At 37.2% G+C, this 24271-nt stretch overlaps 1 protein-coding gene across 4 annotated transcripts in view; it reads right to left on the bottom strand.

Moving 5' to 3' along the window:
• Window positions 1–24271, bottom strand: part of PTPDC1 (protein tyrosine phosphatase domain containing 1) — an 85981-nt gene that overhangs the window by 34822 nt on the left and 26888 nt on the right. For 2 of the 4 annotated variants that reach the window (XM_059926286.1, XM_059926290.1), the window contains exons 1-2: window positions 16241–16293; window positions 13268–13355 (exon numbers count right to left, since the gene is read on the bottom strand). In XM_059926286.1, coding sequence (XP_059782269.1) covers window positions 13268–13355; window positions 16241–16246 — 94 coding nt within the window. In that variant the 5' untranslated portion in view covers window positions 16247–16293. Of the gene's footprint in view, window positions 1–13267; window positions 13356–16240; window positions 16294–24271 lie in introns of those variants that run through there. The other 2 variants (XM_059926288.1, XM_059926287.1) reach the window with 1 other exon arrangement.

Genomic DNA, 24271 nt, shown 5'->3' with positions numbered 1-24271 from the left:
GAAAAAGAGACAGGGGGAGACCCAAATTTAAAAGAGATGTAAGATACATATCAACCATGTATGATATATGAAATCATATATATTGTCGGATCTCAATTCAAACAAAGATACATCCATCTATGAGACAAGTAGAAATCTGAGCAATGTTTAGATACCTAAGCAATTATTGTTAATTTTTTTAAGTTACTGCAATGATGATATATGATTAACGAATGAAATGAAGTAATATGGAAGTAGAGAAAATGAGTGGAGGAAGTGAGTGAGCTGAAATTGTTAAAGTTGGGTGATGGTACCTATATAGGGGATGTTACTTCCATGGCAGGGGGGTGGTACCCACATGGGAATCTTTATTGTATTTTGTATACTTCTGTGAATGTTTGAAATTTCCCGAAATAAGTTTTTCCCCCTCAAAAGTAGTAGAACCAAGATTTAAATTGAGGTCTAATTCCAAAGCTAATTCTTCCTGAGTTTTCTATTTTCCTTAGTATTTTATTTATATATCCCCTAATTAAAATTTTCCATGACCCATTAGTCAACGTTTAAAACATATACTAACCTCATCCCAATGTTAACCTAAATGAAGATGCACTTTAAGAAAGTTAAATATAAAGTAAGTTTTTTTTATTTTTCCAGATTTTTTTCCTAATTAAAAATTAGCTACACTTATACAATGAGGAAAATTTTATTTAAAAAAATGTTTTTGGAAAGGTGAAAATCAGCTTACCTAGTGGATTACAATAGGGGTTACAACCTTCCTGGGGGCATTTGGAAATGTATATGGTTTTTTTCATTGTCATTGTAATCTAGGGACATTACTAGATGAGGGGGGCAGGGATATTAAATGTCTTCAATGCTCAGGGTTCTCCTGTACAGTGAACAGTTGCTCCGCCTCAAAAGCCAACAGAATCCCAGGTGAGAAACACCAACTAAGAGGTAACATTCCAACAGAAGAAAGGATAGAGAAACAGGCTCATCTGATTCTTACATTCGTTAGGCTGGAACCATACTTAGGGGAAAAAAAACCCCATTATTCTACAAGAGAAGCAGCAAATAGACACCATTATTGCATTTGTTTTAGACAGCACTGCTTTCTAAAACCAGGTAAATGAAAATGTATTGTAAGTCTGGCACATAGAAGCTGTCCACAGATGGTAATTATCAGAAGTATTAGTCCCTCTAGAGTCCCTCTAGAGTCAGACACAGCACAGACAGATGAAGGAGGATCCACAAGGATCTGGAATTTAGACAAGGTCACAAGTACAAAACATTGGTTTTCCTGATGAAAGAGAGCACCCCCTGGTGGAGTGGTTAGTTTCCAATAAGAGGCATAAACAACTTTGTGAACCAATTATTCCCAGCAAGCATTTAACTCCAATACCTTTAGACCTTTACTCCTTTACTTTTCCTTATATTATCTAATCCATACTTAGAGGGGAAAAAACCCTATAGAGGAGCACTAAAGTGAACTTGGGCAAAATCCAGAGTAGGCAATAAGGAAATCATGCAAAGGGTACTGCCAAGAAAAATTCTTCAACATGTCTCTTGGCTAACTGCTGGTGGTAGCAGCAAGACTAGTGGTGCCAATGTGGCAGGAAATCAGGGTGTACTTCCAGCTTAGAACTTTCAACAGTAAGAAACAGTGAGGGTGAGTGTGGCAGTAAGAGTCCAAGTCACAGCACCCTTCCTTTCCTGGGACACCTTGTAAAAATCAGAACTGTAGGACCATGACAAAGGAGAGAAAAAAAAAAGAGGAGGAGGGCTAGCGTGCTTCTGAATGTGCTTTATAAGTGACACTTGAGAATAACAAAAGAAGAAAAAAATGAAAGGTCGAATTGCAAGTAGGCATTTGACGAGAGGAACAACCGGATAACTTAAGTCTAAGAGGATAATGAAGGAGACAAACATTGTTTTCAATATTCCTTCTAAAAGGCTAAGGAGAGAGTGGCCAAGATGGTGGAGTAGAAAGACTCTGAGGCCACCTCCTCTCATGAACACACCAAAATCACAACTATATGCAGAAAAAACATGGATGAAAAAGATTGGAATCTACCAGAAAAGATCTCCTACAACTAAGGACCAAGAAGGAAACAAGAGATGGGTAGGACAGGTGGACTCAATGATATAATCAAATCCCATACTCTCCACAAACTGGAGAATAATTATATTGCAGAGTGAGTGACAGTTCTGAGTCCCACATCAGGCTCCCTAGCCCTGGAAGACAAGCCTCCAGAGCATTTGGTTTTGAACACCAGTGGGGCTTAATTTCAGGAGCCCCATAGAACTGGGGAAACAGAGACTTTACTCCTAAAGGACACACACAAAATCACACACACCAGGACCCAGGGCAAAAGCAGTAATTTGACAGGAGTCTGGGCCAGACCTACCTGCTTGTCATGGCGAGTCTCTCGGAGAGGTGGGGGCAGCTGTGGCTCACTCTGGGGACATAAACAATGGTGGCAGCCACATTTGGGAACATTCTGCTGGATGAAAACTGCTGCTGGCAGCTGTCATCTTGGCTGACTAGCGCTAAGACCTGGCCTTACCCAACAGCCTGTAGGCACTAGAGCTGTGCTGCCTCCAGCCAAGCAACTAACTAGGCAGGGACACAGCCCCACCCATCAGTACACAGGCTGCCCAAAGACTTCCTGAGACCACAGCCACCTCTAAGACATGCCCCTAGACATGGCCCTACCCACCAGAGGGCCAGGACCCAGCTCCACCCACCAGTGGGCAGGCACCAGGCCTTCTCCCCAGGAAGCCTGCACTAGCCTCTAGAACAGCCTCACCCACCAGAGGGGGCAGACATCAGACGGAAGAAAATGACGATCCTGCAGCCTGTGGATCCAGGCTGCCCACAGCAGGCCAAACCCTACCCTGGGACCAGCTGGGTCCTGGCCCTGTCCACTAGCAGGCCAACGCAACCTTCAGGACACCCCAGACCCCATACTCAACTGTGTCAGGAACCACTCCCCACCCCTGCCACCAACTATCTGAAACAAGCTCTGGGATCCCTGCACCCTGCAGCCAGACTCCAACAATTGGCTCTGCCTACCAGTAGGCCAGCACTAACCCCAGGACCTGGCTTCACCAACCAGTGGGTGGGAAACAGCCCTGGAGTCTTCAGGAACCTGACTCTGCCCACCAGTGAGCCAGCACTAGCCCTGGGGCTCCCTAGGATTCTGGAGCCAGCCACCTTGTGACCAGGCCTCACTAAACAGCAGACAGCAGCATCTGCACAATGCAGGGCCTGGCAACGAAATGGGCCAGGGGTCAACCAAGCCTAAATGACCGTCCACATAGTCAGCCCCCATAACAGAAGAACCCACACATTCCCCTTAGGGGGAACCTCTAGAGCGTATAGCTTGGATGATGAGAGAGGAGTGCACTGCTGGAACACATAGGACATCTCCTACAGAAGGCCACTTCTCCAAGGTCAAGAAACATAACTAACCTACCACATACATAAAAAAAATAAATAACAACTTAGACAAAGTGAAGTAGCAAAGGAACATATTCCAGAAGAAGGAATAAGATAAAACCCCAGAAAAAAACTAAGTAAAGTGGAGATAGGCAATCTACCCAAGAAAGAGTTCAGAGTAACAATCCTAAAGATGATGAAAGAACTCGGGAGAAGAATGGATGCACACAGCGAGAAGTTAGAAGTTTTTAAACAAAGTCTTAAAAAATATAAAGAACGACCAATCAGAGATGAAGAATACAATAATTGAAATGAAAAGTACACCAGAAGGACTCAATAGCAAACTAAAAGATAAAGAGAAATGGATCAGCGAGCTAGAAGACAGAGTGGTGGAAATCACAGATTCTGAACAGAAAAAAAGAAAAGAAATGAGGACAGTTTAAGAGACCTCTGGGATAATATCAAGTGCACTCATTTTGGCATTATAGAGGTCCCTGAAGTAGAAGAGAGAGAGAAAAGGCCTGAGAAGATATCTGTAGACACAACAGCTGAAAACTTCCCTAACCTGGAAAAGGAAACAGTCACCCAAGTCCAGGAAGCATAGAGTCCCATGTAGGATTAACCCAAAGAGAAACACACCAAGACACATGGTAATCAAAATGACAAAAGTTAAAGACAGAATATTAAAAGAAGCAAGGAAAAAGCAACAAATTACATACAAGAGAACTCTCACAAGGCTATCAGCTGGTTTTTTAGCAGAAATTCTGCAGGCCAAAAGGGAGTGACAACTTGTTGATGTGGTATATCACACTGATTGATTTGTGGATATTGAAAAATCCTTGCATCCCTGGGTTAAATCCCACTTGATCATGGTGTATTATCCTTTTAATGTACTGTTGGATTCGGATTGCCACTATTTTGTTGAGGACTTTTGTGTCTATGTTCATCAGTGATATTGGCCTGTAATTTTCTTTTTTTTGTGGTATCTTTGTCTGGTTTTGGTATCAGTGTGATGGTGGCCTCACAGAAAGAGTTTGGGAGTCTTCCTTCCTCTGCAATTTTTTGGAACAGTTTCAGAAGGACAGGTGTTAGCTCTTCTCTAAATGTTTGATAGAATTCACCTGTGAAGCCATCTGGTCCTGGACTTTTACTTGTTGGGAGTTTTTTTTCGATTTCAGTGCTTGTGATTGGTCTGTTCATATTTTCTATTTCTTCCTGGTTCAGCCTTGGGAGATTGTACCTTTCTAAGAATTTGTCCATTTCTTCCAGATTGTCCATTTTATTGGCATATCGTTGCTTATACTAGTCTCTTATGATCCTTTATATTTCTGTGGTGTCAGTTGTAACTTCTCCTTTTCCACTTCTACTTTTATTGATTTGAGTCCTCTCCCTTTATTTCTTGATGATTCTGACTAAAGGTTTATCAATTTTGTTTATCTTTTCAAAGAACAAGCTTTTAGTTTCACTGTTCTTTGCTACTGTTTTCTCCATCTCTATTTCATTTATTTCTGCTCTGATCTTTATGATTTCTTTCCTTCTACTAACTTTGGGATTTGTTTGTTCTTCTTTCCCTAGTTGCTTTAGGTGTAAGGTTAGGTTGTTTACTTGAGATTTCTCTTGTTTCCTGAGGTAAGACTCTATTGCTTTAAACTTCCCTCTTAAAACTTCTTTTGCTGCATCCCATAGGTTTTGGATTGTTGTGCTTTTGTGTTCATTTGTCGGTGCGTATTTTTTGATTTCCTCTTTGATTTCTTCAGTGATCCATTGGTTGTTTAGTAGCATGTTGTTTAGCCTCCACATGTTTGTGTTTTTTAGTTTTTTTTCCATGTCGTTTACTTCTAATCTCATAGCATTGTAGATGGAAAAGATGTTTGATATGATTTCATTTTTCTTAAAAATTGAAGAATAAAAACTATATGATCATCTCAATAGATGCAGAAAAAGCTTTTGACAAAATTCAACACCCATTTATGATAAAAACTCTCCAGAAAGTGGGCATAGAGGGAACGTACCTCAACATAATAAAGGCCATATACGACAAACCTACAGTTAACATCTTACTCAAAGGTGAAAAGCTGAAAGCATTTCATCTAAGATCAGGAACAAGACAAGGATGTCCACTCTCGCCACTTTTATTCAACATAGATTTGGAAGTCCTAGCTGTGGCAATCAGAGAAGAAAAAGAAATAAAAGGACTCTAAATTGGAAAAGAAGACGTTAAACTGTCACTGTTTGCAGATTACATGTTACTATACATAGAAAATCCTAAAGATGCTACCAGACAACTACTAGAGCTGATTAATGAATTTGGTAAAGTTGCAGGATACAAAATTAATACACAGAAACCTGTTGCATTGCTATACACTAGCAATGAAAAATCAGAAAGAGAAATTCAAGAAACAATCCCCTTCCCAAAAAAGAAACAATCCCATTTACCATCTCATCAAAAAGAACAAAATACCTAGGAATAAACTTACCTAAGGAGACAAAAAAACCTGTACTCCGAAAACTATGAAATGCTGATGAAAGAAATCGAAGATGACACAAACAGATGGAAAGATATACCATGTTCTTGGATTGGAAGAATGAGTATTGTCAAAATGACTACATTACCCAGGGAAATCTACAGATTCAATGCAATCCCTATCAAATTACCAATGGCAATTTCCACTGAACTAGAACAAAAAAATCTTAAAATTTGTATGGAGACACAAAAGACAATGAATAGCCAAAGCAATCTTGAGAAAGAAAAACGGAGCTGGAGGAATCAGGCTTCCTGACTTCAGACTACTACAAAGCGATAGTCATCAAAACAGTATGGTATTGGTACAAAAATAGAAATATAGATCAATGGAACAGGATAGAAAGCCCAGAAGTAAACCCACGCACCTATGGTCAATTAATCTATGAAAAAGGAGGCAAGACTATACAATGGAAGAAAGACAGTCTCTTCAATAAGTGGTGCTGGGAAAACTAGATAGCTACATGGAAAAAAATGGAATTAGAACATTCTTTCATATCATACACAAAAAATAGGCTCAAAATGGATTAAAGACCTAAATGTGAGACCAGACACTATAAAACTCTTAGTGGAAAACATTGGCAGAACACTCTTGGACATAAATTGCAGCAATATCTTTTTCGATCTGTCTCCCAGAGTAATGAAAATAAAAACAAAAATAAACAAAGGAGACCTAATGAAACTCATCAAAAGCTTTTGCACAGCAAAGGAAACCATAAACAAAACGAAAAGACAACCCACAGAATGGCAGAAAATATTTGCAAATTATGTGACTGATGAGGGATTAGTCTCCAAAATTTACAAACAGCTCCTGTGGCTTAATATCATCAAAATGAACAACCCAGAAGACCTATATACACATTTCTCCAAAGACATACAGCTAGCCAAGAGGCACATGAAAAGATGTTCAACATTGCTAATTATTAGAGAAATACAAATCAAAACTACATTGAGATATCACCTTACACAAGTCAGAATGGCTATTATCAAAAAATCCACAAACAATAAATGCTGGAGAGGGTGTGGAGAGAAGGGAACCCTCTTACACTGTTGGTGGGAATGTAAATTGGTACAGTCACTATGGAGAACAGGAGGAAAGTTCCTTTAAAAACTAAAAATAGAGTTACCATATGATCCTGCAATCCCATTCCTGGGCATATATCCAGAGAAAAACGTGGTCCAAAAGGATACATGCACCTCAATGTTCATTGCAGCACTGTTTACAATAGCCAAGACATGGCAGCAACCTAAATGTCCATCGACAGAGGAATGGATAAAGAAGATGTGGTACATATATACAATGGAATATTACTCAGCCATTAAAAATAATGAAATAATGCCATTTGCAGCAACAAGGATGGACCTAGAGATTGTCTAGGTCCTAGAGACACTGAGTGAAGTAAACCAGAGAAAGTGAAATATTGAATGATACCACTTATATGCAGAATCTTAAAAAAAATGATACAAATGAACTTATTTACAAAACAGAAAGAGACTCACAGACTTAAAGAACAAACTTATGGTTACCGGGGGAATGGTGGGGCGAAGGGATAGTTAGGCAGTTTGGGATTGACATGTACACACTGCTGTATTTAAAATGGATAACCAACAAGGACCTACTGTATAGCACAGGAATGCTGCTCAATATTCTGTAATAACCTAAATGGGAAAAGAATTTGAAAAAGAATAGATACATGTATATGTATAAATGAATCACTTTGCTGTACACCTGAAACTAACAACATTGTTAATCAACTATACTCCAATATAAAATAAAAAGTTAAAAAAACTAAGATAAAAAACAAAAGGGAGTGGCAAGATATATTTAATGGGATGAAAGGGAAAAACCTACAACCAAGAATACTCTACCCAGTAAAGCTCTTGGTTCAGATTTGATGGAGAAATCAAAAGCTTTACAGACAAGCAAAAGCTAAAAGGAGTTCAGCACCACCAAACCAGCTTCACAACAAATGTTAAAGGAACTTCTCCAGGCAAAAAAGAAAAATCCACAACCAGAAACAAGAAAATTACAAAATGAAAAAGCTCATAGGTAAAGGCAATCATACAGTAAAGGTAGGAAATAATCCACACACAAAGCTAGTAGAGGGGTTAAAAGACAAAAGTAGTAAAATCATCTATATCCACAATAAGCAGTTAAATGATACACAAAACGATTAGATGTAAAATATGACATCAAAAACAGTAATTGTACAATACTGTAAATCAACCATACTTCAATAAAAAAGGAAAAACCAATAATCGTGAGAAGAGTACAAATGCAGGGTTTTTAAAGTGCATTTGAAATTAAGATATCAAAAACTTAAAACAATCATGTATATATATAGACTGCTATATGAAAACCTCATGGTAACCACAAACCAAAAATCTATAATAAGTATACATTCAAAAGAGAAAAAGGAATACAACATAACACTAAAGACATTCATCAAATCACAAGAGAAGAAAACAAAGGAAGAAAGGGAATAAAAGACCCATAAAAGCAAATCCAAAATAATCAACAAAATGGCAATAAGAACATACACATCGACAATTACCTTAAATGTAAACTGACTAAATGCTCCAACCAAAAGACACAGTGGCTGAATGGATACAAAAGCAAGACTCGTGTATATGGTGCCTACAAGAGCCTTGCTTCAGATCTAGAGACACATACAGACTGAAAGTCAGGGGATAGAAAAAGGTATTCCAGGAAAATGTAAATCAAAAGAAAGCCAGAGTAGCAATACTTATATCAGACAAAATAGACTTTATTTTATTTTTTTAAAATTGTTTTATTATTCTTATTGATTGATTGATTTATATTTCTTGGCCGAGCCATGCAGCATGTGGGATCTTAGTTCTCCGACAGGGATCGAACCCACACTCCCTGCACTGGAAGAACGGAGTCTTAACCACTGGACTACCAGGGAAGTCCAGACAAAATAGACTTTAAAATAAAGACTGTTACAACAGACAACGAAGAACACTACACAATGATCAAGGGATCAATCCAAGAAGAAGATATACAGACTGCAAATATATATGCACCCAATATAGGAGGCACCTAAATACATAAAGCAAATATGAACAGACATAAAGGAAGAAATTTACAGTAACACAGTAGCAGTACGGGACTTTAAAACCCCACTTACATCAATGGAGAGATTATACATACAGAAAATTAATAAGGAAACACTGCCCTTAAATGACGCATTAGACCAGATGGATTTTATTGATATATATATATAAAGCATTCCACCTGAAAGCAGCAGAATACACATTCTTTTTAAGTGCACATGGAATATTTCTCCAGGATAGATCACATGCTAGGCCACAAAACAAGCCTCAGTAAATTTAAGAAAATTGAAATCATATCAAGCATCTTTTAAAAAAATAATAAATTTATTTATTTATTTATTTATTCATTCATTCATTCCTGGCTGCACTGGGTCCTCGTTGCTGCGCGTGGGCTCCATCTAGTTGCAGCGAGAGGGGGCCACCCCTCGCCACGGTGCACGGGCCTCTCACTGTGGTGGCCTCTCCCACCGTGGAGCACAGGCTCCAGGCACACAGTCCTCAGCAGTTGCAGCACATGGGCTCAGCAGCTGTGGCTCAAGGGCTGAAGAGCACAGGCTTAGCAGCTGTAGCGCACGGGCCCAGCCGCTCTGCGGCATGTGAGATCCTCCCGGACCAGGGCTCAAACGTGCATCTCACGCACTGGCAGGCAGACTCCCAACCACTGTACCACCAGGGAAGCCCTCAAGAATCTTTTTTGACCACAGTACTATGAGACTTGAAATCAACCAGAAAGAAACTGCAAAAAACACAAACACATGGAGGTTAAACAATACGCTACTAAACAAGTAATGGATCACAGAAGAAGTCAAAGAGGAAATTAAAAGAAAACCTGGAGACAAATGAAAACAAAACACGACAATCCAAAACCTATGGGATGCAGCAAAAAGTTCTAAGAGGGAAGTTTACACTAATACAAGCTTACCTCCGGAAACAAGAAAATCTCAAATAAACAACCTAACCTTACACCTCAAGGAACTAGAGAAAGAAGAACAAACAAAACCTGACGTTAGTAGAAGGAAAGAAATCATAAAGATCAGAGCAGAAATAAACAAAATAGAGATGACAAAAACAATAGCAAAGATCAGTGAAACTAAAAGCTTGTTCTTTGAAAAGATAAACAAAATTGATAAACCTTTAGCCAGACTCATCAAGAAAAGAGGGACAGGACTCAAACCAATAAAAGTAGAAATGAAAAAGGAGAAGTTATAACTGACACCACAGAAATACAAAGGATCATAAGAGACTACTACAAGCAACTCTATGCCAATAAAATGGACAACCTGGAAGAAATGGACTAATTCTTAGAAAGGTACAAACTCCCAAGTCTGAACCAGGAAGAAATAAAAACTATGAACAGACCAATTACCAGTAATGAAAGTGAATCAGTAATTTAAAAAAAACTCCCCAACAAGTAAAAGTCCAGGACCAGATGGCTTCACAGGTGAATTCTATCAAACATTTAGAGAAGAGTTAACACCTATCCTCCTCAAACTATTCCAAAAATTTGCAGAGGAAGGAATACTTCCAACTCATTCTATGAGGCCAGCATCCCCCCAATACCAAGATCAGACAAAGAAAATTATAGGCCAGTATCACTGATGAACATAGATGTAAAAATCCTCAACAAAATACCAAAATCCAAACCAAATCCAACAATATATTAGAAGGATCATATACCATGAACAAATGGGATTTACTCCAGGAATGCAAGGATTTTTCAATATCTGCAAATCAATCAATATGATATACCACATTAACAAACTGAAGAATAAAAACCATGTAATCATCTCAACAGATGCAGAAAAAGCTTTTGATAAAATCAAACATCCAGTTATGATAAAAACTCTCCAGAAAGTGGGAGTAGATGGAACACACCTCATCTTAATAAAGGCCATATATGACAAACCCACAGCTAACATCATACTCAATGGTGAAAAGCTGAAAGCATTTCCTCTAAGATTAGGAATAAGACAAGGATATCCACTCTCGCCACTTTAATTCAACATAGTTTTCGAAGTCCTAGCCACAGCAATCAGACAAGAAAAAGAAATAAAAAGAATCTAAATTGGAAAGGAAGAAGTAAAACTGTTAATGTTTGCAGATGACATGATACTACACATAGAAAATCCTAAGGATGTCACCAGAAAACGACTAGAGCTGATTAATGAATTCGGTAAAGTTGAAGGATACAAACTTGATACACAGAAATCTGTTCATTTCCATACACTAACAATGAACTATCAGAAGGAGAAATAAGGAAACAATCCCATTTACCATTGCATCAAAAAGAATAACATACGTAGGAATAAACTTACCTAAGGAAACAAAAGACCTGTACTCAGAAAACTGTAAGACACTGATGAAAGAAATTGAAGATGACATAAACAGATGGAAAGATATATCATGTTCTTGCATTGGAAGAATCAAGTGTTAAAATGACCATACTGACCAAGGCTATCTACAAATTCAATGGAATCGTTATCAAAATACCAATGTCATTTTTCACAGAACTAGAATAAATAATTAAAAAATTTGTATGGAAACACAAAAGACCCCAAATAGCCAAAACAATCTCAAAAAATTGAGAAAGAAGAACAGAGCTGGAGGAATCATGCTCCCTGACTTCAGACTATACTACAAAGCTACAGTGATCAAAACAGTATGGTAGTGGCACAAAAACACACATAGATCAATAGGGATAGAGAGCCTAGTATAAACTCAAGCAGTTATGGTCACTTAATCTATGACAAAGGAGGCAAGAATATACAATGGGGAAAAGACAGTCTCTTCAATAAGTGATGCTGGGAAAACTGGACAGCTACATGTAAAAGAATGAAATTAGAACATTCTGTAACATCATATACAAAAATAAACTCAAAATGAATTAAAGACCTAAATGTAAGACCGGTACTATACAACTCCTAGAGGAAAACACAGGCAGAACACTCTGACATAAATTGTAGCAACATTTTTTTGGATCCGTCTCCTAAAGCAAAGGAAATAAAAGCAAAAATGAACAAATGAGACCTAATTAAATCTAAAAGCTTTTGCACAGCAAAGGAAACCATCGACAAAATGAAAAGACAACCTACTGAATGGGAGAAGATAGTTGCAAATGATATGACCAACAAGCGATTAATATCCAACATATATTGATATAAACAGGTCATACAACTGAACATCAAAAAAAAAAAACCTGATTAAAAAATGGGCAGAACTGAATAGACATTTTTCCAAAGAGGAAATACAGATGGCCAACAGGTACATGAAAAGATGCTCAACATAGCTAATCAACAGGGAAATGCAAATTAGAACCACAATGAGATATCACCTCACACCTGTCAGAATGGCTATCATTAAAAAGAACACAAATGACAAATGTTGGCAAGGATGTGGAGAAAAGGGAACCTTTGTACATTGTTGGTGGGAATGTAAATTGGTGTGGCCACTGTGGAAAACAGTATAGAGTTTTCTCAAAAAACTAAAAATAGAACTACCATATAGAACTTCCACTCTTGGGTATATATCCAAAAGAAAGAAAAGCATTAACTCGAAAAGATACATGCACTCCAATGTTCACAGCAGCGTTATTTACAATTGCCAAGATATGGAAGCAACCTAAGTGTCCATCAACAAATGAACGGATAAGGAAGATGTGGCGTATATATACACAGTGGAATTTATTCAGCCATAAAAAAGAACAAAATCTTGCCATTTGCAGTAACATGGATGGACTTGGAGGGCACTATGCTAAGTGAATAAGTCAGAGAAAGACAAGTACTGTATGATATCACTTGTATGTGGAATATAAAAAATACAACAAACTAGTGAATATAACATAAAAGATTCACAGATATCGAGAACAAACTAATGGTTACCAGTGGTGGGGGGAGCAATACAGGAGTAGGGGACTGGGAGGTACAAACTACTGGGTGTAAGATAAGCTCAAGGATATATTGTACAACACAGGGAATATAGTCAACATTTTGTAAGAACTGTAAATGCAAGGGAACCTTCAAAAATTGTATAAAAAATTAAGGAATAAAAAAGGCTAAGGTCATTACTCAGGATTTTGAAAAGGAATTTTAACAGGTGAAAACAGTAAGGCAGAAATAAACAAAAGGCTGTAAGTAGTACCTGCAACTTGAGATTCCAATATGAAGAATCAGCCTTTTCTTTCACGTGTATTCATATAACTTTATTAAACTCTAGTTTACACAAAGACAAAAAGCATATTAAAGAACTATTACCTTTCATGTTTGCAGCATACCCACTGTTATTCACCAAAGGAGAATATGGTTGTTCATTTTGAGGCAAGACTCCCGCAGCCATGGTAGTCTGTTGGGGGGGAAAAAGATTACTTTTTGAAGGTTCGCCTATAGAAGATTCATATGCTAATCACCTATAATGTGCTAGACTTCTACTGTCTAATACAGCAGTCATTAGCTAAGGGGTTACTGAGCACTTGAAATGTGGCTAGTACAGATTTGTAAATATAAAATACAAGATTTTGGAGACTTGTACAAAAAAAGAATGTAAAATATCTAATTTTTTACATTTATTTGGCATTGAAATATTTTTGATACATTGGGTTAAATACATTATTAAAATTATTTTTCTGATTCTTTTTATTGTTACTGGAGAATCTAAATTTGAATATGTGGCTCACACGATATTCTACTGTACAGTGCTGTGCTAGACAGTAAGGACATTACAGAGAAAAATAAGACATACTCTTCCTATACATCTATAGACTGTTGGGAAGATAAGATGTAGACACAAATAATGCTAATATGTGCTAAGTGTCACAAGGCAGTCTGGACAAGCAAGAGGGCTGTCCAATTTGAGGGCAGGTGCAAGGCTTGAAGAAGGAATTTGTACTTGAACTGGGCTCAAGGAGTAACATTTATTGTGGACATGACGGTATACTAGGCAATTAAACAGAAGCCCTCATTCTTTACTAATTAAATGAGAGTTTACTGAGTTTATGACTTTACAGTTAACAGTCTTCATCTAGCTCATGCTAAGTTATATGGCTAAGTGATCACTGTGCTGCTATGGTTTCTCCACTGAGGAAAGTTAAGTAAATCTTTTTATGTGTCAAAAAGCAAAAACTGCCACCTTTCTGAAGCCCCTATTATGTGTTGGATTGTGAAATAAGAAAAACACTTATTGATCTTTGTTCCCTGGTTCCTGACACAGGGCAACTAGACCGTCGTAAATTCCTAAGTGATAGGAGCCCTAGGAGCCTCTTTTGTTCCAGTTCTAATAAGGCAACTTTAACTCTAGGTGGGCTACTGGATGGCTCCTGGATGGTGCTGGTCACCAGAAAGACCAAGCCATGATTAGAAGCTTGGAATGTTCTAGAAGGGGAGAGTTGACTGTGACACAACAGAAAGTCACACACAACATTAAAGTTTTTTCCTAAATAATGATTTTAATATTTTTCTTTGAAAAAGCACGTTTATTGTTTGGGCATCAATGACTGGGGGGGGTCAAACTATAATTTTTATATGGTTATGTATTTTTAAAAAATGCTCTAAAAATCTGTTGAAATTTTTTGCACCAATAAATTAACAGTGGTAATTAATACAGCCTTAATATTTTTCCTTAGAGCATTTATTTTTGTGAAAAAAATCACTTCACAAATTTCAGGGGTCCTCCAAGAATTTCAAATTCACTAAAATTTTATTTCTAAAATCAACTTTTATATGCTCAATAGGTATAAAATTTTTAATCTAAAGTCCTACTCAATGAAACTGTCTCCCTTCAAAAGAAATACAAGAATTAACATCATAGAGGTGTTCTAACATGAAAGAAAAAAGAAATTCCTGCAATATTTGTATACAAATCTGGTATCATACTAATTAATACAAAATTTTATAATGGGCATAACATTTCAAATGAATGTTACATAAAGACAAGAAGTCAATGGACTAATGGAACAAGTTGTTCCAGGAAACTCATTAGCAAAAACTTAATTTGAAAGAATATCCATTATGATTAGATTTACAGTAAACATTTTTACCATATTACTTCCAAAAATTTGGATTTTTAAAACATGTTTTGACCAAAAAACAATTTACCACCATTTTAGAACCATGGAATTTTAGAGCAGTCAGGGGAGTTCTAGCCCAGGCTGTTTTGTAGATGAGGAGTTATAAAGCATGTCCCAGGTGATCCAGCATGTGGTAACAAGGTAGAACCAGTCGTCACTTTTTCTGTGAAGGCTTCCCTGATGCCACCCTAAGCTCTTCAGCTGTAATGTAATGAAATGCGACTACTGGACTGGTTCCCCTGCACACCACGGGGTCTCCAGAGGAGAAGCCATGATTTGCTCATCTCTGTCTCTAGAAAAGGGGAGAGTCTGGTGTAAGGAACACATTCACTGCACATCTGTTGAGCTGAAATGGGCATACTAGACTGAGTTTCATGCATCTATTCATGTCTTATTTATGCCTGTATCCCCAAGACCTAGAGCTCATTGAAAACGTGGCTTTTCATGTTGTGGTTAAGACTCCACGCTTCCAGTGCAGGGGGCGCGGGTTCGATCCCTGGTCGGGGAATTAAGATCCCACATGCTGTGCCACACGGCCAAAATAACAAACAAAAACAAAAAAAAAACAGAAAAACCCCATGGCTTAAAGAGTGTTGAATTAATTTTACTCTTTTGGGTAGTAAAGAGTACAAATATGATTGTGGACTGTCTTAAAAAACTTTCTTTTTAACTAGCCCCTCAGAAACTCAAAGTTGTAAGGAACCTCAGAAGTCCTCTATTAGAATCCTAACCCACAAGAGCATTCTCTCCACAATGTCTTTGAACAGTAACACTGATGTTATCACACAGCTCTGGTAGTTAGAAAGCTCTTTATAACGTGGCCATTCTGTAATTTCTGCCCATTGGTCAGAAATATTTCTGCCCTTTGAGACTACACAGAATAAATAAACCCTTTCTTCCTCATATCAAAAGCTGGCTGGTGATCATGTTCCCCTTACTCCCAAATTACATCTTCCCAGACTAACCACCAGCAGTTCCTCCCCTCACCGTTTTTCATATGTAACGGTTCTAGACCTCACAGACCTGGATGCCCTTTTCTATTTACACTCTATAGTTATTCATATCCTAGTACTCAGAGCTGAGATGTATCCCTCAGGTGGGGTGTGATCATCAAAAATTAGAGCAAAAACAATCAGCTCCTCTGTCTGCAGTGTATGTGGCTTACCATCATATTTCAGCAGTCTCAAGCAGTTTTCAGCAGTCTCAAGACACATCAGGATACAATGGTTAAAAAAAAAAAAGGCTAAAAAATGATCTGTAATACATTACGAGGTTAAAAAATGGACATTCAGTACAGACAATTAAACATATATAAAATTTAAAGTGAAATAAATGGTACAGAAGGAGAAGTAAAGTCTCCATTCCTATTTCCCAGCCCAAGCTTTACTCCCCAGAGGTAAACAATGTAAACATAGGCTTTAGTTCTTCTGGGGGGTAGTGACTATATGTACACCTCTGGTTATTATTTTATCATCTTTAAAATGAGTCACCAGATTATTGAATTCCTGGTATAAAAGATGAGGAAATTGGCTCATTTACTCTACCAACCTCCCACCATGCCAAACCTTTGCCCATTTAATACATCATTATATTTTTAATTCTTCTGATTATCTTTGTAATTTTAAATAACATCCTTTAACCATCTCTTTCTTCTATCAAGTTTAAACAGTATCTTGACTCCTTACCTTGTAAAATAAGAAAAGTAGTTTATCTGTATTATTCCATTTCACCTTTCCCCTCCACTTCCAAGTTCTGCTAACTATATCATTTCTTTTTTTAAAAGATTTTTAATTTTTAAGCTTTAGCTATATCTGTAATTAAGTTTCCCATGCTTTGTCTATAGGCTTATTCCAATATGTAAGATGAAATACAATATAATTATTGTGAGTGTATTAGATATTATATATATATATCTGTATACACATATGTATAATCCATACATATTTACCTTAAAAAAATTTTTTACCAAGTTTTATGCTTGGACTCATATAAAAAGAAGTGCAATCTTGTATCACAAAACCTGTGCTGCTCAAAGTAAAACATTCCAAGCATCAGTGTCAAGTGGATTATCTTTTATTTCATTAGCTGCTTAAAACAAGGGCAGATTTTGTTCTGCTGTAAATTTAGACAATGTATTTCTTATATAGACTTCCCCCTGGTTTTTAATTGCCTTTTTCTTGCTGACAAAAGAAACAAATATTTATCATATCCCTAAGATCTTTCAAATTCTTAATCATATTATCATAATCATATTATCTACTTGCTTTTTAAAAATATTTTTTCCAAGCCCTTTGGGTTCCTAATTCTAATGTGGATGAAAAGCTTCCTAGGCCCACTAAACAGTTATCAACCTAGGATTTCTTTTAATTGCATCCCTGAGTTGAGGCCACTGTTCCTCAGATTCTGCTTTGGCTTTGCTCTATCCTCAAGTAATTTTTTCATGAAAGGTGAATGGACGATGAACTTTCTAAGTCCTCTCATTCTGAAAATATTTATTTTATCCTCGTACTCAGCTGATAATTTGGCTACTTACAGAATTCTAGGTTGAAAGCCATGCTATGTCATCATGTCTACTGTGTTTTAACAAACAACATTGCTGATGAGAAGTCTGGATGTCAATCAGTGTATTAGAAACAGGCCCTTTTCATTAACCTTGATTATTAGTTCCTTTCAATATGCAGATTGAGTCTCCTTCAGAAGCTAAAATCGTCTGTGTACCAAGTACCATGATTTATATTAAGTGCTTTACTTTACAAAATCCATGTCATTCTTACAGAATCACTCTATGCAGTATATACTATTATTAGCTCCATTTTCTCAGGTGGGAAACCTTGCCTGAGATTACACATTTTCACTGGTAGAGCTGGGACATGAATACAGCCTGCACGCTTCTAATACCAATCCACTGTGCCCTACAGAAAGCTCTGACCAATTTACACAATTTATTAAAAGACAAGTCTTTTCTCTCGTCCTTATCAATGCCAGCCATTTTAAACCTTTTTAACAGAATCATCTCATTATTGTTTTACTTTGCATTTCTTAAGTGAGGCAAAGTAGTTTTTCAGAAGCTTTTTTAAAAAAGTGAATTTCTTGTAAATAAACTGCCTACTTCAGAATTTAGCCCTTTTCCTACTGGGACATTTGCCCCTTTCTTACAGACTTGCAAGATGTCTTTCTATATTAATATCAACTCTTCATCATATATGCGGCACACCTTTTTATTTTTTATTTATTTATTTTTGATGTGGACCATTTTTAAAGTCTTCATTGAATTTGTTACAATACAGCTTCTGCTTTATGTTTTGGTTTTTTGGCCCCAAGGCATGTGGGATCTCAGCTCCCTGACCAGGGAATGAACCTGCACCCCCTGCATTGGAAGGCCAAGTCTTAACCACTGGACCGCCAGGGAAGTCCCTGTACATCTTTTTAAAAATAGTTTACCATGTCTTAAATATGTTGTGTGTTTTGCCTAGCAGTCTTACTCTGTCTTGTAGTCCAACCTGTAAGATTTTTCCTTTGATTTTTCTGGCCTCAGTGACACAATACAAAAAGCTTTCTCCAATATAAGATGTAAATCCCAATTTAATGTCTCCCATTTGGGGGTGATAAATGCTGTCCCTTTTTTGCAGGTTAACAGTACTATTGCTAAAACGTAAGTTAATCTACAAAATTAAAGACAGTCCATCTTCAAAGAATATCATAGGTATCCTAATATGACTTTGTAAGTCATCTTTAAAAGTAGTAAAATAAAAAATTCTCCTTATTTGTAAATTATCTACAATTGTAAAGCTTAAATACTATATTTTACCAAACAACACGACATGCTTTATATGAAAAAGTAATTCTTCTAACCTAGGAAAAACAGTGGAAGAATGGGAAATTTTCTTTAAAGGTGTTAGTAACCCAAGAGTTACTATACATGCGTACAGTTAAATTACCAATTTTCAAAGATCTGAAATATATAATAAACATTAGTTTGAGAAACAGAATATTTCAAGACCATTCAAAATCTAACAGTTAAAACAGAAAATCAGCTCTATTTGTATCTGTAGGGCCATCAAAAGCATCCAGTGCAGATTCCTTTTCATTCTTCTTGCAGTTGCTGATCACTTGCCTTCATCTAAACTCTAGTAGCCTCAGTTCCACTGCTTTATAAATTAAACAGCTTTCCTGTTTTCCTGAACAACCCGTCAAACTTTCATCCTCTTTTACTTAATCCTTCTTTCTCCTCAAGGTAATCCTCATTACTTATTCAATAGGTCTCAAGTGCTGACTTTTTTTCCTTTCTCATTAGACTAGTTATTTGAAATCAGTATGGCAGCTCCAGAGCTGCCTTTATTTTAGGCTAATTCAGCCCATTGCTTAAGGCCACATCTTTCTAAGGCTTCCACCTGCTTCTCTGGGTATTATGAGGCCTTTCTTCTCTGGCTGGTGGGAACACGAACTATTTCCAGCCGCCTGAGTGCCCTGAAAACTGTTCTGTCTACTCCTTCCTGTATCTTTCCCTAGTCTTGGGTAATTTGCACAGATCAGTACTCAGCCAAATACTTTAGGATAGCAAAGACTTGAGGGCCCTCTGCACGTTTCTGAAGGCTCTCTTCATGCTGCTCCCTTCTCTCCAGTACGCTACGCTGCAAATTCTAGGCACCCTGGCTCTCTACACATCTCTGAGAAGGCTCTGTTTAGGTACTCCCTGCACTGCAGCCTACAGATTGCTTCCAGGGAGGCAGCTGGTGCAACCTTAGGCTCACCACATTTCTCTTCTCTCAGATATCACAATTCCAAGCTGCCTGCTTTCCAATGTCCAAAACCCATTTTTTATATATTTTGCCTGGTTTTATAGTTATTTTAGGCAGGAGGGTGATTCTGGTCTCTGTTATTTCATCTTGGTTGGAAGCAGAAATCTCCGTTGGCCCTCTTCATACACCTCAAATTCAGGGGAATTCTGCAAGAGTGCTCATTGTGCATTGACTCTGCATAAAAACATTAATTTACTGTTCAATTATATACAGCTCAACTAGGTTAGTTAAACTATATGGTACAGTCAAAAGTTCTCTGTTTAAATCTTGACTCAGTTCATTGCCTGCTGTATGAACCATTTTGAGCTTCAATTTTATCTTCTGTAAAATGAGGATTATTATATCTACTTTCTTAGGATGCTGTGAAGATGAGAAGTTGTGTGTGTGTGTGTGTTTCTAGCACAATGTCTGGTATATAAGTATTCAATAAATGCGTGTTTATTTTCATTTGCAAACCAATATCTGTAATCTTTTTGTTTCTTTCCCTTCTGTCTATATTCACTTCATTTTCCTGTGATTTTTTATAAGAATCTGTAAAGGATCCCCTTCATTATCTGTAAAACAGTCCTGCCAGTAATTAGTAATGGTTGAGCTTTTCAAGAAGATTTATAAAAACATTATCTCCATTCACAACTGAATTTATTTCATGTGCCTGGTTGTAGATTCAGGAGAAAAAGGGTTTGAATAGTAATCCTATCATTTCACTGCACCATCATATATTACTTAACTTCATTTTCTGCTCCTTATGACATATTTTGCTCACTCTATCCTAGAATTTGCTTTTATCCCAAAAGTCCCTCAAAATGACTCAACTGTTAGGATTAATCACACGCTCACTAATTAGTACCTAATACTTAAAAATTAGAACAGCATGGACTATGACTCATATTGTTAAGAATCATCACAAAGTAAGAGTTCAATACAAAGTATGTTCTACTTCATAAAAAAGTCATTTCACACCAGAGACTGGGTTCTGAGGTGGACTGAGGAGTTCTTAGGTCACTACTTTCCCTTCCATCTTCCAGATACACAGTGATCTGCCAAAATCTACACGTGTATTTTTGGGAGAGAATTTGTGGGGATTACATCAAGAAGTGCCTGGGAAGTTAGAAGTGTGGTATAATCCTTCCTAGATTCTCAAAGCACTACCACTCCAACTTGCATCAGAATCACCTTGGGTGCCTGTGGAAAATGCAAATTCCTTAGCCCACCCTCAAAATGTCTGAGTTGCTAAGTTTGGTGTAACAATTTGTATTATCAACTTACACACCAGCTCATTCTGGTAAGAGGCCTTCTGCCCACACTTAAAGAAGTACAGTCAATATGATTAAAGTCTACACAGCAACCATGACAGAAGAATTTGAGGCTGAAAAACTTAAGTTTGTATGGGGAAAAACAGAGATGGAAGCCCAAGTCTATAAGTGAACCCATGAAACCTATATAAATATTTTTATGTTCATGAATAATAACTAAAACACATAAGCTTACTCGATGTCAGGCACTGTTCCAAATGCTTTATATATCCTAATTTATATAATACCCATGACAACACTATTAGGTGAATACTACCATTATTCCCATTTAAAAAAATAGCTTTATTTATTTATTTTTTAAACATCTTTATTGGAGTATAATTGCTTTACAATGGTGTGTTAGTTTCTGCTTTATAACAAAGAAATAGCTTTATAGCAAAACTGAGTAGAAGGTACAGAGATTTCCCATAAACCCCCACCCTACCTCGCACATGCACAGCCTTTTTCCCGTTATCAACAACCCCCACCAAAGTGGTACATCTGTTACAATAGATGAACCTACATTGACACATCACAATCACCCAGAGTCCACAGTTTACCTTAGGGTTCACTCTTGGTATACTGGACACTGTGGAACTGGACAAATGCATGACATGTATCCACCATTATAGTATCATACAGAATATTTTCACTACCCTAAAAATCCTCTATGCTCCACTTAGTTATGCTCCTTACCCCACCCTAGCAACCATTGATCTTTTTACTGTCTCCGTATTTTGGCTTTTCCAGAATGTATTGATAATACAGTTGGAATCATACATTATGTAGCCTTTTCAGATTGGGTACTTTCACTTAGTAATATGCAAGTAAGGTTCTCCATGCCTTTTCATGGCTTGATAGCTCATTTCATTTTAGTGCTGAATAATATTCCATTCTCTAGATGTAACACAGTTTATTCACTAACCTACTGAAGAACTTGGTTGCTTCCAAGTTTTGGTAATTATGAATAGAGTGGCTATAAACATCTGTGCACAGGTTTTTGTGTGAACATAGGTTTTACAGCTCCTTTGGGTAAACACCAAGGAGCATGACTGCTGGATCATATGGTAAGAACATGTTTAGTTTGTACATTATTTCTATTTTACAGATTAGGAAACTAAGGCAAAGAGAAATCAAATAATTCGCCTGAAGTCACATCTATTATTTGAATTGGGATTTGAGCTGGGATTTGAATTTACACAGTCTAGCTCCAGAGTTAGTGCTCTTAACCACTACACATACAGCTTCTCAACAATTAAGAAAGACCTCACACTAAATAAAAGGAACGTCACTGTTAGTCAGCTACACTATTCATTGTAACTTGGCTACGCTGGATTCTGCACCATTTATAATTTCTTCACTTTCAAGAAACTCTTCAGATCTCCATTCCACAGCAAAATTTTCAAATTTATTTTGCTCTGTGCAGGCAATCTGCTGATTCTTCATTCCAAATCTTCATTCACTGCTGTACCAAAGACAAATATCAAGAACACAGCCTCTTTTAGGTTTAACACATTTTAGGTTCCTCCCTCCCAACAGAAAAAGAAATGCAGCTGGTCTGAACATAACGTTATAAAATCTAAACATATTTTCAATAGAGTTGTTGGCACTTACTAGCTCTGTGATCTTAAGCACACCTACTAACATCTCTGAGACTCACTATCTGCTCTGCAGTAGTTATAAAGATTACCTGAGAGCCAGTACACAGATCTAATTCCATGCCTGATCCATAATTCAGTCTGTTCTCAAGACAGCAGCCAGAGTGATCTTGTTAACTTCATGTCACCCTTCTCTTCAAAACCCTTCTAGTTACCCTATTTACAATTTAAACCAGCTCCCCTTCCCTGTTCCACTTTTCTCTCCAGGACTTATGAAGAAAATACATCTAGAAAATTACATAATTTACTTATTTATCCTGTTTATCATCTGCCTTTCTCTACCCAATGAAGACATAGATTTTGTCTGCTTTGTCAGAAGCCCAGAAAAGGGCCTGTCACGTAGTAGGTGCTCAAAGATTTGTTGAACAAATACATGAATATACGTTCAATAAAAAGTAGCTGCCACCACACCACCATCATTTAATCTCTTTGAACCTCAGCTTTTTAATCTGTAAAGGAGGCACAATAATAGTGCTTTACTTATCTCAAGATTATCGCTAAGAGCCTATCAATTACATGACAGTACTACTAAGCAAATGCAAGGAATGGCATTCTCCCTATCTTAGCTTTCCTGATCACAGTTATATCTCCAACTTCTCACCTATTTTCAACCTGACAAATTTGTATTTCTTCTAATTCCCTGAGGGGTGTAGCTGTTTTTCTTCAGCCAAATACACATGATGACAATAAATTCAACCCTCAGCCCAAATTTTCTCTCCTTTAGGATGCCTTCCCTAATACCAATTACACATTTTATTCACATCCCCTCATCATGAAGGGCTGACTGAAGATTTATCTAGTGGCTCGGATGCTATAAAACATAGCTTCCTAATACCACAGTAGTATTTTGTTCTTAAAAGAATTAAAGCACTCCTTATGACTCTTTATGTAGTAAAACAAAACAAAACCAGGTTACTTTTAAGCTGTAAGTCCTCACCTCCGAATCTGCAACCTCAAAAACACAAAACAAAAAACCCAAAAAACAACAAAAACCACCCCCAAACCCCCAGAACTATATAAAATCCCCTTTCTCCTCAAATCACTTCCGGAGGGCAGGCAGGCAACATTTAAAAAACACCTTTTCTTTTTTTTCCAAATCCCTCCAGCCTTTCTAACTATGTAAGTCCTCAGGGAAAGAACTTAGGACTGCTTTGAATATACGATATGTCTGGCAGTTTGCTATGAACTTCACTGGCTTCTGTGATCTCACACCTTAAATACACCTTAGGCAGGGTCCCTGTCTCTCAGGAGACTCATCACAGATCAGGGAAAAACAATACTACAGTAGGATTCTCACCATTTCATCATTTAAAGAAATATGCTGCTTGTTTCAGATTCTTCAGAAAACACATGATGATAAAGCAGATAGGTAAGATATTAACAATAGGTGAAGCTGGTTTTCACAAGCAAGGTTTCCATACTCCCTAGCCTTTTCCCACAAACAACC

The sequence above is a fragment of the Balaenoptera ricei genome, chromosome 6 (genome assembly GCF_028023285.1).
Source record: "Balaenoptera ricei isolate mBalRic1 chromosome 6, mBalRic1.hap2, whole genome shotgun sequence".
Classification (NCBI taxonomy): domain Eukaryota; kingdom Metazoa; phylum Chordata; class Mammalia; order Artiodactyla; family Balaenopteridae; genus Balaenoptera; species Balaenoptera ricei.
This window is presented reverse-complemented; position numbering and strand designations above follow the sequence as displayed.